We start from the raw sequence: 17509 nt of genomic DNA on the forward strand, positions 1-17509 counted from the left end.
TTTTGTGTGCTGACAACCCTTTGCAGCTATTTGTTTTTTGTTAGCCAGTCGCTTGAATGGTCAACCGTATTTCATTTATTTATTTTTTTAAATGTTTTGTAGGTTGCACTGTCTTGATATTTTATGATACAGTGGTATAGAAATGCTTTAATAAATAAACAGAGTCAGAGGCAACAATAAAGTATCCAACAATGCTGAACTCAAAGTAGAGAATGGAAGAAATCAACAAGTGAGCCAAATCCTGCTGCAAGAACTGTACACTGCAAACACCCCAGCAAATCTGAATAAGAGGTCAGACAACAAGTGGTCCATGCAGTTACATCTCCTGCTTGATTCTTTTTGATGTCATCCACAAAAAAGAGAGAGAAACATTTTTATCAGTTATTTTTATTTTTAAAAAGTGTTCATATAGACTTTAAAAAGAAACAAACCAAAAGCTTTACCCAGGCAGAAAAAAGAACCCAAGTTACAAAAATAAACTGCAGACCTATCCGTTTGCCTCTTTCCAAACTAACACCCAATGAGCTCCTCTTACAACTGAAGGCATGAAATGAACATCTTAACAGTCTTTAAACATAATGTAACATTTTGGATATGAATAATTAAGTTCTACTAAGTATGGACTTAAAGGATGTAATTCAGTTTTGCTTTATGTTCCTTTAAGAACAATCCACCCAACATTCACTTGTGTAAAATGAGGAAGAAACATAACACCATTTAGGCTGTTCAAAGCCATAAACAATTATAGCCAGAAGTGCCTTTCCCTGGAAGCCTTAAATACAGTGTAATATCAATGAAATTGCCATGACAAATTTTCATAGTTAAAAGTCATGAACTGATGATACTGTAGTAATTTGAGGTAGATCTGTTGGATGAGTAGCAGTGTAGCGACTGTTTAAGAGCAGACATGACTCAAATGATAAGACAGAAGAGTTAGTTGGCTGTGAGTTTAACAGTGGTGGAAGAAACAGCCAGGAATATTTCATTTGCAAGAGGCATCAAAATGAATTGGATTTGCATAAGAGCAAACCTTGCACTGTGGTGCATCTCCTCATTTTCATGGGGGTTGCTCACGAGAGAAATTCACACGATATTGCATCCAGTTTTGGAACAGTCAGCCACAAAACTCAGGGTCTCATTTTCTTCCTCAGCTTATGGCCAAGATTGTGGACTTAAGATAACCTGTATTTTGGAGGCCCAAGAAAGGATTTGTCAAAACAAAAAGAAAAACATGTTATCTGTTCTTTTTCTGGCGTTTTGGCTCCCTGTATTTTTAGACAACTGAATCAAGATGTATACGAGGTGAATTTGTAATTTGTGTGTAAAAATACATATATCTGATCCACTTAACTGAGAATCTAGCTTGTGATGAGTTTGGGGAATACCTATACAGGCTGTCTTCTTAGAAACATATCTGATATGTTACCATTTTATAATTCTGACCCATATGCAAATAAACATGATTGAGGCTATCTAATTGGCAAAATGCAGTAGCTTCTATGCTCAATTTCACTGACCTTAATTCTTATTAATGGGCACTTAGATCTTTTGCACCTCTGTCATTCAGAAGTGGTAACTTCATTTCCGAAAAGTGGCCTATCAATAAACACATTTTGACCTAAGCAACAAGGAAGTCATTTTATACAGATTGATATAGATTGTTGACAACATAATAAGGCAACTCAGCTTGGCACCAAATACAATTATCTGGGTAGGACTGTTAATCCCAAGATGAATAATGCATTATCAAGTCTTGGGGTATAGGGAGAGGAATGTATTTCAAACAGTTTGTGTGTGCAGTTAATAAGGTTCGCACAACATGGTAAACCAAACTGCAGATTGTAGTTAATGAGGGGAAGAGCGTAACCGTGAGTCCTGGTTCAGACAACACACAAAGCCAAACCTTGGCTTAGGTAGGCACAGCATTAACAAGGACTAAGGAGGATCAAAATACCTGCGAGCTCCTCTATGGGAGCCCACATGGTTGCATGTTCTTGCTAACCCAATTTGGCTCACATTGTTGCACAAGCCAGGTCAATAATATTGAAACTGAATGACATTCCCTAAGAACCTGCCCTTTCTTTCCACCGTAATGTACAGAGGTCAGAAACAACATTTTCATTCCCACAATTCCGTATGCGGTTGAATGCACACATACATTCTTGCGGAAGCAGGCTTCTTCACATACTTCAGTGGAATGGGCTATGAACAGGAAGCCCTTGTGGACAGGGTTGCGGTGCAAGCTACCAGGTCCATGAGGATCTCCTGGTTGGGGCCACATGATTACCAAGCTCACGAGGGTGTAATGGCATTATCTGTCTCTCAGATCACTGCTTAGCCCTGGGGTTGTCAACCTGGTCCCTACTGCCCACTAGTGGGTGTTTCAGGATTCTAGGTGGGCGGTAGAGGGTAGTACAGCACAAGCTGAATCCTCCTTCCATTGAGCACTGGTGGGAGGTAAGGAAATTTTACCATCGAGAAAGATGCATTAGTGGGTGGTAGGTATAAAAAGGTTGACTACCTCTTAGCCCAGGCTTCCTCAACCTCGGCCCTCCAGATGTTTTTGGCCTACAACTCCCATGATCCCTAGCTAGCAGGACCAGTGGTCAGGGATAATGGGAATTGTAGTCTCAAAACATCTGGAGGGCCAAGGTTGAGGAAGCCTGACTTAGCCTAAAGGCAACTGACATGAATAAGGTACACTGCTTACTAGCAATGCAATCCTATGTAAATTCCTATTAGGAATGGAAGTAAATTCCAATGAAGGACTTACTGCCAGGTAGGTGTATATCATTAGTATACTGGACTCTTTTATGAAGTGTAAAGAAAACTCAACATATTTAATCTTAAAAAAAAAATATCACTTAAGCTGCAGCAGCCAAATTGACCAGAAATATCCCCCCTTTTATACCAGTGCTTTCAAACATTTAAAGAGTACACAAATATATGCTTTCTGTGGGAAATATCTAATTACAGAATTAGGTTTTCATTTTTACTAGCTTGCGTTTGCTGCAAAGAACACCACTCTGAAAGCGACAGTAAAGAGAATATTAGCATCGGATATTCTTCTGTCGCTGTGGGGTATGGTGTACTGAATTTGGGGAAAAGAGGGGGGATCTTTTAGCTCAGTTTGGGTTAACACCAATAATACTAATGTTACTGATAAAAACCCTCCTAGCTGCACGTGTAGATCACAGATCTTCCCTTAAACCATAAGCACCGGGCCTTCTCTTTGAAGATGCTCACGATGCATTTAAGATATACAATGCCATAAAATCATAAAAATGGAATGCAGAGAATTGCCTTGAGAAACCATTAGCTTTGAAGGAATGTCTAGACAACTGTGTCAACAAATGCAAATAATTTATGCTTCTCCGTTTCTCTCCAATGGATGGCCCCATGCTGAGTGTACACAAACTTAGAAGAAAAAGGCATGTCATAATCATAGGAGCAGGGAGGGTTACGGAATCATACAGAAATTCAAGTTAATCTTGACTAGAACTTCAGAAATTGCTTTCCTGTTGTCAGCCAGAAGAGTGTTGCTTGCCCCTGGTTTCTTTTGGCCTGGGATTAGCATATATGCACGTGAATGGTGAGTAGAATCTGCAGAGCACGGCTCTCGTTCTGACTTCATTCAGTTCAGTGGAGCTTACGTGAGAGTAAGAAACACTTGGCGGCTTGTGCCCACTTCCTCTGAGAAGGTGTGAGGATGGAAGCTCCCGTCTCTCATTGTCTGAACTATTCACTCAATAAAGGGGGGGAAAAATTCAAATGACCCCAAACTTTAGTGCAACCTCTTACACCAAGCAGCCATGTGATTTTGGAATCAATGCTTTTGTCAAATATATTTTAAGGCACTTCAGTAGGTATTTTAAATATATATATGTATATATAAGTATCTATAAAAATAAAATAAATGCCGAAGCAACATTCACATATGCCCATCTTCTGAATTGTCTCTGTGTATGTACAAAATAGTACATATATACATTCATTGGATCTCTTCCACTGTTAAACTTTCACTGGCATCTTGGGCTGCTTTGTTAATTTCAGTGCCTGCAAGCAGTAAAACACAGCATCAGTTTGTTTGCATTGAAAGAAGCAGCAGCAGCAAAGTTAAACAACCCAATGTACTTGAAATAAACTGGTGATAGGTTTCCTAGAGCAGGAGGGAGAGATGCTGGTGTCTCTGGCCAACTCTTCCCTGAGTGTCTTGTGCTGCTAAATTACAAGGGGTGTTTCCCCACTATCTTGCTAGTTTTCTTCTCCTCCACCTTATGCAATAATTCTTTCTTCTGGGATTAGCAAAGATCAAAAAGACTCTAGCTTTTTTCTACAAGTCACCTCACGATGGGCTATAACATACCGTTTCTTCCTTTTCTCTCTCCCTCACACCTGGAGACATGACACTTTCTTATTTCTCTGAAACTGACTGGCAGCAAACCCTACTTCTCTCTCACTCCTGGCAATTCCTAAAGACAAGGAACTGGAATCACACATCTGATAAAATGCGGACGATGAAGGGTGGTAACTTTTAAGAAGCCATCTGTTGCAGATTTCCTGGGAGAGAAAAAATCCTAGGTTATCCTTTCCTGTTAAGAAAACTTTAGAGTGGCACCATTGCATTTCCTAGAGGAGAAAGATGGCAGCATTGGGCATTCAAGGCAGGCCACAGAGTTCCTGTTTGGACACTTAGAAAAGAAGAGCATAAGAACTTAAGAAGAGCCTGCTGGAACAACATCTAGTCCAGCATTCTGTTCTCACAGTAGCCATCCAGATGCCCGTGGAAAACCTGCAAGCAGGACCTGAGCACAAGAGCACTCTACCTTCTTGTGGCTTCCAGCAGCTGGTATTCAGAAGCATTACTGCCTATGACCATGGAGTTCCAAGCACAGCCATCAAGGCTAGTAGCCACTGATAAGCCACCTTCTCCTAAATCCTTTTCCAAAGCTGGGAGCCCTCACTGCCTCTTATCGGAGTGAATTCCATGGTTTAACTGTGTGTTGCATTGCTTTGCTGCCCCTTTCTTGAAGAAGCCTCTGGCACTGTCAAATGCCTTGCGATAAGACTCCTGTTGGCTTTATAGTAGTGAGATCTGGTACCGTAGTAGTTCTGACAGTACTGAAAGGTCTCAGTAGCTCTCCATATTTGGTTGACCCAGTTTCAGGCCTAATTCCAGTGTTTGTTGGTCTGTTTTCTTTTTTTTAAAAAAATCATATGAGAAATTGCACTCATGTAAATTATGTGCACATATATGTAACGTGAGTGTTGTTGTCAGGTTCCTTCAATGTTAAAACTCATTTACTGGGTGCTGAAAAGTTCCCAACAGCTTGTGAACCATGATATGGGTATTCGTCTTATATTTAAACATCTTTAAAAAACAGCAAGACAGGTTATTGAGAAAGCATTACCAAAACAGATCGAACACAGTCCACAATGCTCTCATAAAAAGTGCACTATTTGTTTCTTAAATTTGAGAATTAGGGTTAATTGTATTCAATACATTACGAATGAAGACACATATATTTGCATCATTGTTTGGGAAAATGAGATCTTTGGTGTGTGGAGGCTTCTACGGTACTACTTGCCGGAATAGAAACGCCCTCTTGTTGACGAACCTCTAAATATTTAAATTCTACTTCATGAAGAAATCAAATGTTGGTATCATAATTAAGGAAGGATGTCACTGTAGAGCTGAGTACAATGACTGGATAACAGTTTTCCACCAGGAAAGAAATGCCAAAGTGAAGCCAAGGAGTTGATAGAAAATAAACATCAAGGTGAAGTTGACATGTTTACTTTCAAAGCAGGAGACCATTATCCAGGCACAACATCAAAATCTATTGTAATTATTGCTACTGAACCAAGAATGAACTTCCCTGATTTACAAAAATAATAATATTGTCATGTAATTAGAATAATATTCTTGGAAAAATAACCTACAAGACCAGAAGAAGAACAGTGGTATGGCAAAATGGCAAATGATCAAAATAAATCTGTCAAGCAATATAGCCTGGTTAATTAAAACTAACAAAAAGAGAGACCTGACTTTGGATGCATCTTGGATGAAAAAGGCAAATGCCCTACTAGATTTGGGGGAAATAAAACCACCCACAACAGGGCCTTTTAAGACTTTACTGGGCACACATAAGAAAGAAAGAAAGAAAGAAAGAAAGAAAGAAAGAAAGAAAGAAAGAAAGAAAGAAAGAAAGAGTCGCAATTTCCTGTCTTTGGAATTTTCTAAATGTTTTTCCTTCAATGTTTATGATATCTAGGAAGGATGAGCAGATACTTTATTGTACAGAGAACCTCACCAAAGCAATTGTACAAGGACAAAATGTGGTACGGTGCTTCAGATGCAGTGAGCATCTCTGGGTATGCCTGCAGGTCCTATTTACTGATGTGCTTTTTCCGTGCAAAATGATTGCCAGAAGTCCACACAAAGCACACATTCAGCCCAGCCTAATCTCCTTGCCTGCAGATTGGTATGATCATGGAGTGGCTCTGCCAGCACCTGAACAGCAATGGACACAAAAGTTCTCTAATCTTATCTCTCTCTCTCCCTAGATCTATCATAATGAACTGTGCTTCTGGCCACAATTCCTTACCTTTTGTCTAGAAATCATCCAAGACTTTATTGTTGGTACCAACACGCTACCGAGGAGAATCTGAGCCGGGTGATAGATAAGTAAAGGGACTGAGATTAAGGATAGGTGTTCGTAGCCTTCAAATACTATCTTCAGCATTGGTATTCCTGTGGACAGAAAGACAGCTAAATTTAGGACTGCTTTGATTGATGTATTTTCTTTGCCGGGGATCACAGGAAAGCATTATACTTTTTGTAACATTTCACTAAGATTTCAAAAAAGAAAACAAACGAAAAAAGATAGTTCAGAAGACACAGATGTAGTAGGAGGCAGAAAAACTAATTCTGCAGTGAAGAAAAGCCCCTTTTCCTTTTGGCAAAAAGGAACGAGACAGAATGCTGGAGAGACTCCAAGAACAAATCTCCCCTCCGTTCGAAAGCGGCATTCTCTCAGCCAGAGGCTGAATGCAAATTTCTAACCTGCTAGAGGCCAACTGTACAAAATATTGGGGGGTGACCTAGATTCCCCCACCCTCTTGCTTTCCTTTATCTCAATGCCAAATTGCTTACCTTCTCCCCCATTTATGATATCCCTCACTGTCGCTGAGCCTACTCTCTTTTTCACAAACAAATATGTTCTCTTTGCAGTGAAAGGGGAACATTTGCACCTTGGAATGGAAAAGGAATCCTTACCGCTTTGCCCAGGACATTTCAGACAACTGGTGCATCAAAAGGAATGACTGATTGTTTACCTAGCAGTGCCTTGAACTGGGGTGGTTGGGTCTATAAGAGGCCTCCAGGTTGCATATTATTGCTATAAAGTATTCCCGGAATGTTAGAAAGTGTGTGTAATACAGTTACAGGAATGTTAGAAAGCAAGCAAGCAAGCAAGCAAGCAAGCAAGCAAGCAAGCAAGCAAGCAAGCAACAAACAAACATTACAGAGTTATAACAGCACAATGTCTACTCAAGAGGCAAGTCCCATAGAGTTGAATAGGGCTTACTCCTGGGTATGTGGGTAAAGGATTGTGGCCCAAAACCCTTTTGGAAATCAAGCCCAATGTCGTGCCATTAAATCCTACAAAGTTTTGAATGAAGAAAAGAAACTACATGAGGATGTGCACGCTTGTTTGATTTTTGGTCTTTTGTCTGAGAAGGGATGCTGGATTCTTTGAACAACATTACAAACAAGGAAACAAAGCCTATTGTAAATCCCAGGCCACTCTTGGATATTTCAGTCCACAGCGTTTGTTAATGTAACTATGGAACAGGAGCAGTGATTCAAACGACAGTGACAGGAGCAGGTGCCACTATAACAAAAATAGCAAAGAACTGCTGAGAAATTTAAATCTTTAAGATGGGTAGCAAAGAACAAAAGGTGCTATGCTTAAAAGGATTTGGTTATCTTTATTTTCATCTGTCCACTCCAGTTTCTTTCATCACTTATAGTACATAAATTCTGATGTAATGGAATACGATAGGAACACCAACATTAGATCTCTTTAGTATAAAGTTGTGCAGCATCTCGACACACACAAATATATATATTTAAAAACATATCAAATCCAGCTACTTTTCTAAAATGTTCAAAAAGTTAAGCACAGCTTTTTAAAAAGCGAATTTCAGAAAAATGGTTCACATTGTTACATTAGTCTTCCCATAGATGCACCAGTTCCTGTGTTTGATGGCTGCTTTCAGTCTGTTGTTTTTTTAAAGGGGAAACATTTGAAATTATTATTCAAACCTGATTTGTAAGGAATGGAAAACAAGTGTTAACAATTTTACTCCTGCTGTTCATGGACCCGAAGGAAACAAATGAGAACCAAAATTCAGGATCCTGCCAGGAACTTTGCTACTACCCTCCCATCCCTCCACCCATCCTGCCAATTTCTGAAAGTGAAATCAGGAGGGGGATGAAACCAAGACTGTTTCCACACTAGGGCATTGAAACTCTTATCCATTTCCTTGTTCCATGTTCAGTGGGTTTTACTCCCAGGTCAGGAGCATTGCTAGGGAGTGAGCCAGAGGACTTGAGTCCTGGGCCTTTTGTGCCTTCTCTCATCATTGGAAGTCTCCTGATGCTTTACTATGTAAGGCATGTCTGGAATACCACTTTGTCGGATTGCTTGAAGTGATACAGATAGTGGACCAACCAACCCAGAACCCTGCTGGGCTCTTGCTGGCAAAATGGAGGAGAGCTCGTCCACTCCTCTCCCATGATTTTTTCTTAACTACTGAAAACACTGGGAGGCAAATCAAAGGGTCTCCAGGGTGGACTGAGTTCATCACCTTGTTTGGGGGCATGTAAGGGGACTGAGGTGTTGGGTCCTTTGGATACAGCCATTTCTCAGGTTCACACCCAGCATGTACCCAAATCTCCCATGGTTTGGTCCTACCAACAGTGGAAATCTGATATTGGTATGGAAAGGGCTGTGGAAGTTTCTCTGACAATAGGGAGGAGACCTCCAAATACAGGTCTCACTCTCCAAGGATAGGACTTCCTATGTCCATAGGACACTCTCATGGTTAGGAAACACAAAAATGAACTGGAGCAATCTGGTCTCTTGAATGATCAAAGCAATACAGAACGTAGGACCACAAGTCATGAAGCACAAAATTGCTCTAATGGAAAGAGAGAGAAGATGGAAAGAAACAATTTTCCAAGAGTACCTTCCATCCCTTAGTAAATAAGATACAGCTTTCTACTCTTACATTATCATAAGGGATAGCCTGCCTTTCCCTATTTTGCTTCTTTGGCCCATCCCCTCCTCCTGAGGCCATATTTTAATTACCATAACAAGACACTGTTCTGTCTCCTAGGGTCTGAGTACTTATGTACTGAGACACAGTACACAAAGTACCGTATTTTTCGCTCTATAACACGCACCCAACCATAATACGCACGTAGTTTTTAGAGGAGGAAAATCCGTAAGCATGCCACCCGTAGGCATTTCCTCCATAACACACACAGACATTTCCCCTTACTTTCTAGGAGGAAAAAAGTGAGTGTTGTGGTGCAAAAAATACGGTATTTAAGAACAGCCCTGATAAGTCTTTAGGCCCCTGTCGCTCTATGAAAAAGCAAATTTCCTATATGTGCAGCATCCGAATTCCCCTCCAATATCACAGGCTAACCCCAAAGCAAGCAGGGCTACTCCTCAAACTAGTAGTCAACTCAAGCAGGAGGGTCTACCCCTATGGTGGTAGCATGTAACTTCATACTTTCCTTAGTCTCTTGCCTCTTAATGATTGTGAATCTTTTACATTTAAACAACCCCCTCCCTGAAATACGGCATTTGTACTTCACATTTTCACAGCCACTACACACACACACACACACACACACACACACACAGTATTTTTTAAAAAACTTGCAGGATAGGAAAGTATTTCCACATAAATTTAAATATGACTCTCTTTCTATCCCGCTATCACTGCAACCACAGAAATGAAGCAAATAAATTTTAATGCTCCAAGGTACTGATTCTGTGTCACCATGGTTGACAGGATCCATGCAAGCTTCAGGAGATGGCATTTGACTTTATGGAAGTGAGCACTCTGCACGCATTTACAATTTTACAGGGACTTTAAGCTGTCATGCTGAAAAATGTTTATAAAACATTAATCAAAAATGCCTTTTTAATACAATGCATTGTCTGAAAGATGTTAGCAGGCACATATTGTAAATGGATTCTTTTTTTCTGACTAAAGTAATTTCTACCAAAAGCATTTCCCCCTCTGCTGTACAAGTACACAGCGAGGATAGATAAAGAGCACTTTCTCAGCACATTACTACCTGATCCAAACACTTGGGAAATCACTAATGTACAGCACGCCATATTTCCATGTCACACATGACACATTTGTCTAAAATTACCCAACAGAGTTTGACATTGCAGCCTATTCCTTCGCTGAGCTTTCAACTGACATCTGCCAAGCAAGAACTTCAAGTAAGAGCTTTTTTTTTCTTTAACAAGGAACCAAGAGTTTTCTTTTATCCTATACCCAGGATGGAAAGGATAAAAAAGTAAGAGCGGGAGCTCAGGTCTCCCACCCCCCATTTTAATATGTTTATTTTATGCTCCTTGAATCTCTGTGCTTTCCTCAGAGTAGCATTTGTCACTTGCTGCTTGGCACTGCTATGATTTGAGAGAACTTCTCTTTGTTACTACAGAAATATTAGTTATCCTTCAACACAAGTCACGCATCCCCCAAATTTGCTAGATGTTGCTCTTTCTTAGTCCAGCATTTAGATTTCTTTTCCCTATGCAGATCCAAACCAACAATTCATTTTAGAAGTCTCTCACACATCCAATCATTTATGTACACATGTAAGTACACAGAGATATTTTAGTTACAGATAGATAGCCGTGTTGGTCTGCCATAGTCAAAACAAAAAAAATTCTTTCCAGTAGCACCTTAAAGACCAACTAAGTTAGTTCTTGGTATGAGCTTTCGTGTGCATGCACACTTCTTCAGATACACATTTTACAGAGATATTTTACTTACAGATTGGGTATTACAGAAAAATATAAGGTGCGTTCATGTAACACAGATGTACTGAGGGAGAAAAATCCTTCTGTACAATAGCCTGTGACCCTTACCCCACTTAGAAATAATATTGCTGCGGGCACAGAAAAAGAAAAACAACCCTTTCCTGCACAATCTAGGCTTCATAGCAGTAAAAAGTGTCACTTGTTTATAGAGACTTACACATGATTGTAGTGAACCACAAGCCTTTTAGAAAACTGGAACTCCAAACAAAAATTAGAAGTTATTTGGCGGCACTAACCAATTTGTTTCACACACACTTAACACTGGGATCAAACTGAGGAGGAATGAAAAGGAAGAAGTTCAATGTAGTGTCTTCTAAAAAAGCACAAGTCTTTTGCATTCCCTTTCCCTGAAGGGGTAGCCAATGAGATGCTCTCCAGATGTTGCTGGACAACCAGCCTCATCATTCCTGACCACTGGTCATGCTGGCCAATGGGAGTTGTGATCCAAAGTATCTGGCAGGCACCAGATTGGGGAAGGCTAGTCTAAGTGCTATAGAGTGGATCCCACAATGATGGCCACACTAACTACAATGGTTGAGGATAAAAAGCCATGCTGCTCTTTCTGGGTCATGCTACAGCTTAGTTATGTTACAGACTGAAGTGTGTCTGTGAAAACACCCTCAGACGAAATACCGTATTTTTTGCACCATAACACTCACTTTTTCCCTCCTAGAAAGTAAGGGGAAATGTCTGTGCGTGTTATGGAGCGAATGCCTGCGGGTGGCGGGGGGCATCTGCTGCAGTCGTGAGCAGAGGATCCATGGTTCCCCTTCCTTCCCTCCTCTGTGGTTACAAAGCATGGATCCACATGGATCCTCAGGATTTTTGCATTGGGCTACTCCAAACTCACTGTCAGATCACATGTCTGTGGCCACAGCATGCACCACAAAAATCATATATCCACTATTTCGTTTAGAATATTTTTTTTCTTGTTTTCCTCCTCTAAAAACTACGTGCGTGTTATGGTCTGGTGCGTGTTATAGAGCGAAAAATACGGTAATTTGTCTATGTAATTGACATTTGAGTCTACTTTGCCTTATGATTCATCCCAGGCAGCTAGGCAAAGTTGAACTGTGGGAATGTGCATTTACAGAGGCACTATTAACAATCTCTCTATAATCTGGGGTGTCTCAAAAAGCAACACAGTCCCCTAAGTGTATTTCCATCAATACTAGCCACTAGTGTACATTTATGGGTGACTGCATCAAAACCCATCAATAGATCAGTAAGTATTAATGAGAGAATTTGTTGATGGCTGGAAGGTAGCCATCCATCAATGCGGCATAAACTGCCTTATATGATGGTGTTTCATTGAAGTGTTTGTGAGAAATCAGAGTCAACTAGGATTATTTAGGCCACAAACGTCCTGATGGATCTATGCAAAAGGAGAACTTTTGTTTTTCGAAAGCCGTAATATAAATATTTCCTCAGTACAATTAATTTCAAAAATCAATACAGAAAGACACCAACACGAAAACCACCTCTGGAACAGTATGGAGGGGGGCGGGGAAGCATGAAACACTTCCATTAAGGATAAAAAAAATACCCCCACCCTAATATTTAATGACAGAATGTAATGGCAATTCTGAAACTCTTTCTTTGGAACTACACATTAGGAGAAAGAAGTATATGAAAACAGGATCAGGCTCCCATGTCCTGATGTCATCACATTGAATTTTTTGCTTTAGCCACTAGTGGCTGATGCAGAGTGAGACTGGGGAAAATGTGCAACAGACAAGGAAACAAACAAGTTTCCTTAAACGTAGAGTGGACAGGGAAAAGACAACATGGGAGAATACTATTGTTGGAAGAAATCCAAGTTTCAACAAAGGTTTGTTGCTGTCCTGAGATAGAACTCTAGTGAAAGACAGAGGCTGAGTATACTGTGAAGAACATGAAGCCTGGGATTCAGAGCGGGGTGTGTGTGGTTTCCTTTTGTTTTTTGTTTGCCAGAGAGCACGATTCACCTTTGGCCAACCCTCTAGGGGCTGAATGCCAGTAGCAGATGTGGCTAAAAGTGAGTGCCGCCCACACTCACACTTGTGTGCACTCACACGTACCCCATACACATGCAGAACAAATCCAAGTGCAAGGCAGAGGACTCACATACAGAGTTACACAGCTCTCTGCCTCACATTGTCTGAGCAGATCATCTGAGGAAGAGGGTTTTCACCCCTCCCTGCCCATCAAATGGTAAATCTGATGAGAAAGGAGGAGGGGTTTTAAACTGTCATCAAGGCACTAGGGCTGGACCAAGTTGATTAAAGCAGAGCTGTGTTTACTATTAAGTTCGTTTTCTTTTTGTCACCACCATTAAAATCAGTGGGATTTTGTGAGAGCCAGAAAAAATGGCAAGAGGCGGTGGCGGTGAGGAGGCCGGTGATTACACACCCACCCATCCCTAAATATATTTTTTTCCTACTGGTTGAAAGACAATCACCTTTTCCTTCCCCATGGCTTTTTGTATGAAAGAAAATTTCCTTGTTAAGTTTATTTTGTTTTCTTTTTCTGTTAGGGAAGAAATGCTTTTCTGAAAATGAAAGAGTGAAAGAAATAGCTTTTCTTTTTATTTTGCTGATCTTCCTTCTCAAAGTTTTTGCATGAGAAACTTGATAGTATCGTGTGCATAGAAAGACTCTCTATAGGAAGTAATGATTCTGAATCCCAGATTAACTGCAAGGCCTTCATAACACTTGGGGAAAACAAGGGAAAGATGTACATTGTCCTAAGCGTGTTTCTCACTAACAATAGGTTCAGGTCACTGGTTCACAATGTTCACATTGCCACAAAAAGGATGCTCAATATAAAAGGAAAAAGGAAAGAAACGCAGTAGAAAGAGGGGAAAGTTTAGCACTTCTTGGTGCTGTTTTCTTTTAAAGTAAATGAAAATATGAAAAGGATACAAGTGTTCGATCTATTCCTTGTTTTTTTCCAGTGGCTTTGCACAGCTTGGAAATGATGTTTAATGGATGGTCTGAGCACTCTCTCCAGATGCTAACGATGAAACATTTAATGCCAACATCTGAAGATGCCAGCCTCAGATTCAAAAACACCTACACCTGTCTGACTGTGTTGTAGTAGCAATTAGTTAACAGAGAATTAAAAAATGAATCAAGTCACGACGAGATTGATTTTAAAAGTTGTGTGGGCCATAAAATGGGACAACAGTACATGTGCTATGAGTGGTAGCTTATCGTGGTTTAGTACCACTCAGATGGTGACTGCCTTAGTTAATATTAAGTGACTGTGCACACAGGCAGTGCCCTCATTTCTTACACAAGCACAGCTCTGGCTTCATTGCTAACAACCAAACTTTCCAGCTGTTTGAACCATTATGTTAGCGACTGAAGATCTCAGTTGGTATATATAGAATAAGACATGAATTCAAATACTATATGGTTAAATGACAGTACACAGAAAATATACATCTTAGAAACAGAGAACTAAAACACCATCGGTTTCCTCCTCATGAGATACAACTCTCACTCCCCAACAAAACTTCTATGGGATTGAGTTATACACCCTTAAAACTTTTATCTCCAGTAATATGTTTATTTCAGTAATTTTACACAATTTGAGGTAGCTCAAGAAATAAAATGAGATGAAAGGCAAACTTTTACATCAGTTACACAGAAAATAAAAATTCATCCCAACTGCTTATCAATTGATTATATATCTTATGTTACAAATATCATAAATGTTCCAAATGGTTTTACATTGTTATTTAATTTGAATGCTTAGAATCCTTCCTGTTTGGCAACACAATATAGATAAAAATCAGAACGTATCAGGCATTTTCTTTTTTTAAATGAGTTAAGGTTTTAGACCATATGTGAGACTTTAGGGAAAGATGCATTCACATATATGTCACCGGACAACAAACAAGCTCAAAAAAGAATAAATGAATGTTGGTGAATCAATCAGCCTTGGTTGGGGGTTTTTTTTGGGGGGGGGAGGGGGATCCTTACTCCAGTTGCAATCCAGAACAGAAGCCATTTGCTGTGGTATAGCTCTGCAGTCATCCTATATACATCACCGGAATTTCAGAGTTTTGGCATCCATCTGTCTTGGGAGACAATGGAGGAGTGCGCCTTTGGAAGTGAAGCCAATCTGTTGAGAGAATTACAGTGCCTGCTGTGGCTGTAGAGACTGATACAGGAGAGACATGTTTTGTTGCAGCTGGAGCAGCTGAAGGCATCCGGTTGTGCTGCTACAGATGCACCATGGCGTTTCTTCTCTCTGCACTCCTCCCAGCAGTCATTCCTCCTCTGGTCATTGCTGTGGATACACAACTTGACTGTTTGTCTCCAGGCAATGCAATTGTCTGCAAAGGATTCCCACATGGCAGGGTTGATGTTGCCAGCCTTCATGTCTTGTTTGCAGACATCTTTGTAACACAGAGTTGGTCTGCAAATGGGACTGGTGCCTGAAGCCACTTCCTTGTAGAGTACATCCTTGGGGATCCTTCCATCTTGCGTTCTGTGGACATGACCAAGCCAGTGTAGATGCCACTGAAACAGGTGTACAAAAATGTGGGAATGTGGGCTTGAAAGAGCATATCTTTCTTTGAGTCTCTGTCCTGCCATGCCATACCCCAAATCTTCCTGATACAGCACATGTGAAAGGCATTGCTCCTGCTGGTTTTAAGTTGCCCATGATTCACTTCCTTAAAGTGGTGTACTCAACACACAAGCCTTGTCTGCCTTGCCAGTATGTTTGCCCAGCTCAGTGTTAATGGAGACGTTGCTGGTTATGGTAGAACCCAGGCAGACAAAATTGTCTACCACCTCAAGTATGTGGTCACCAATGCTGATGGATAGAGTGCTGGCAACATCCAGACCCTGGATGTTGGTTTTCATCAGGCTTATGGTAAGGCTGAACTCCCTGCAGGCTTGGCCAAAATGGTTGATGACACTCTGTAGAGTTTCCTCAGAGTACACTGCCAAGTACTGGTGAAGGTGCTCTTTCAAGAACTTGGGTTCCAAGTACTGTACTTGAACAGAAACAACACTCAGAATTGGTGAAAAAGGAAAGTGGTGTCCGTTGAAAAGAAGCGTGTGTGCGCGTGTTTAGGTCCACCTGCAGTGCAGTGGGATGGCTTCCCACCTGATCCGCCTGCACTACACAGAAATGATGCTGACCTTGGGCCAGTTACACTTCTTTGAAGTCTCTCAGCCCCACTCACCCCACAGAGTGTTTGTTGTGGGGGAGGAAGGGAAAGGAGAATGTTAGCCGCTTTGAGACTCCTTAAAGGGAGTGAAAGGCGGGATATCAAATCCAAATTCTTCTTCTTCTTCTTCTTTCAAACATCTTCAACATTTTAAAGCCTGTGTGTAGGAGACATCTGTAGCCCACACCAGTTTGGGATAAAGGAATGTTGAATCATGAGCAAACTGGGATTTCCTCGTGGGTGACCTGTCAATAATCTGCTAGGTATAATGCCATTTTTTAAAGTAGATAAATTAACTTTAACTGCACTTTGGGTGAGAGAGACAGTAATATGGTCTCCTGTGTCATTATCGTTTTACATCTGGATATGAGATTTTAAAGAAGAGAGATATATTTATAAAGAGGCATGAACTTGCTGCTGTCATTGAAAAGCTGCAATCTGGTTTTTAGTGTCTGATCCAATTAAATGTATATCTGGGAAGACACACAACCAAATAAATAATTGGAGAGGTGCAATTCTGAAATGACAATTGTTATTCATTGATCCCCCTTTTGCAAGTTGAGATTGAGAGATGTAAACTTCAAGTGAATGTGATCTCCTGGGTGAGATTCTTCAGTTCAAACACAGTAAACAACTGTTGTTCTCTGATGCACATTTTAGTATTGCTGCAGGCAAGCTTTCTAAATATTAATTCAAAATCTACTACAAGCAGACTGCAGAGATGAATTGAGAACATCAGGGAGGCACTCTGGTGATGGCGTTCCTGCCCACGTCAAAGGTTTAATCCAGAGAGCCTACATTCCAGGTCAAATAAATAACAGATTCCGCCAATTAGGAGGTATCATCCCATATGTTCATAGGTGGGGGGAGGCAATTAATTAATGTGTCCAATATCACACAGTTTACTCACATAAAGTCAGTCTCCCATATAACCATTTCTCTTTACTATTTACTCTTAAATTTTCCCTCACTTCATTCGCTGCTTTTAGCTGTATACTGTTGTAGCACCTATAACAGTGATTAATCCAGCAAGCTAAGAAATACTAGTTTGCGAAGACAAGCTTTACTCCTGGAGTAAAGCTGTACCCCGGTTATCCTTTGGAAGACTGCAAGGGATCTGGGAGGGGGCATCCCAATCTAATCACCCACTGCTTCAGTGATACCCCTAAAACTACTGCCCAGAGCAACAAGCTTGGAT

General features: G+C 40.6%; 1 protein-coding gene across 4 annotated transcripts in view; it reads right to left on the reverse strand.

Moving 5' to 3' along the window:
- Window positions 1–371: 371 nt before the first annotated feature.
- Window positions 372–17509, reverse strand: part of SLC10A7 (solute carrier family 10 member 7) — a 126595-nt gene continuing 109457 nt past the window's right edge. For 2 of the 4 annotated variants that reach the window (XM_081926167.1, XM_081926166.1), the window contains 3 exons: window positions 6609–6754; window positions 4367–4560; window positions 372–4056 (listed from right to left, as the gene is read on the reverse strand). In XM_081926167.1, the coding sequence (XP_081782293.1) occupies window positions 4390–4560; window positions 6609–6754 (317 nt within the window). In that variant the 3' untranslated portion in view covers window positions 372–4056; window positions 4367–4389. The remainder of the gene's footprint in view (window positions 4057–4366; window positions 4561–6608; window positions 6755–17509) is intronic. The other 2 variants (XM_081926169.1, XM_081926168.1) reach the window with 1 other exon arrangement.

This window comes from Podarcis melisellensis (genome assembly GCF_964234715.1).
Source record: "Podarcis melisellensis genome assembly, chromosome: 9".
NCBI lineage: Eukaryota > Metazoa > Chordata > Lepidosauria > Squamata > Lacertidae > Podarcis > Podarcis melisellensis.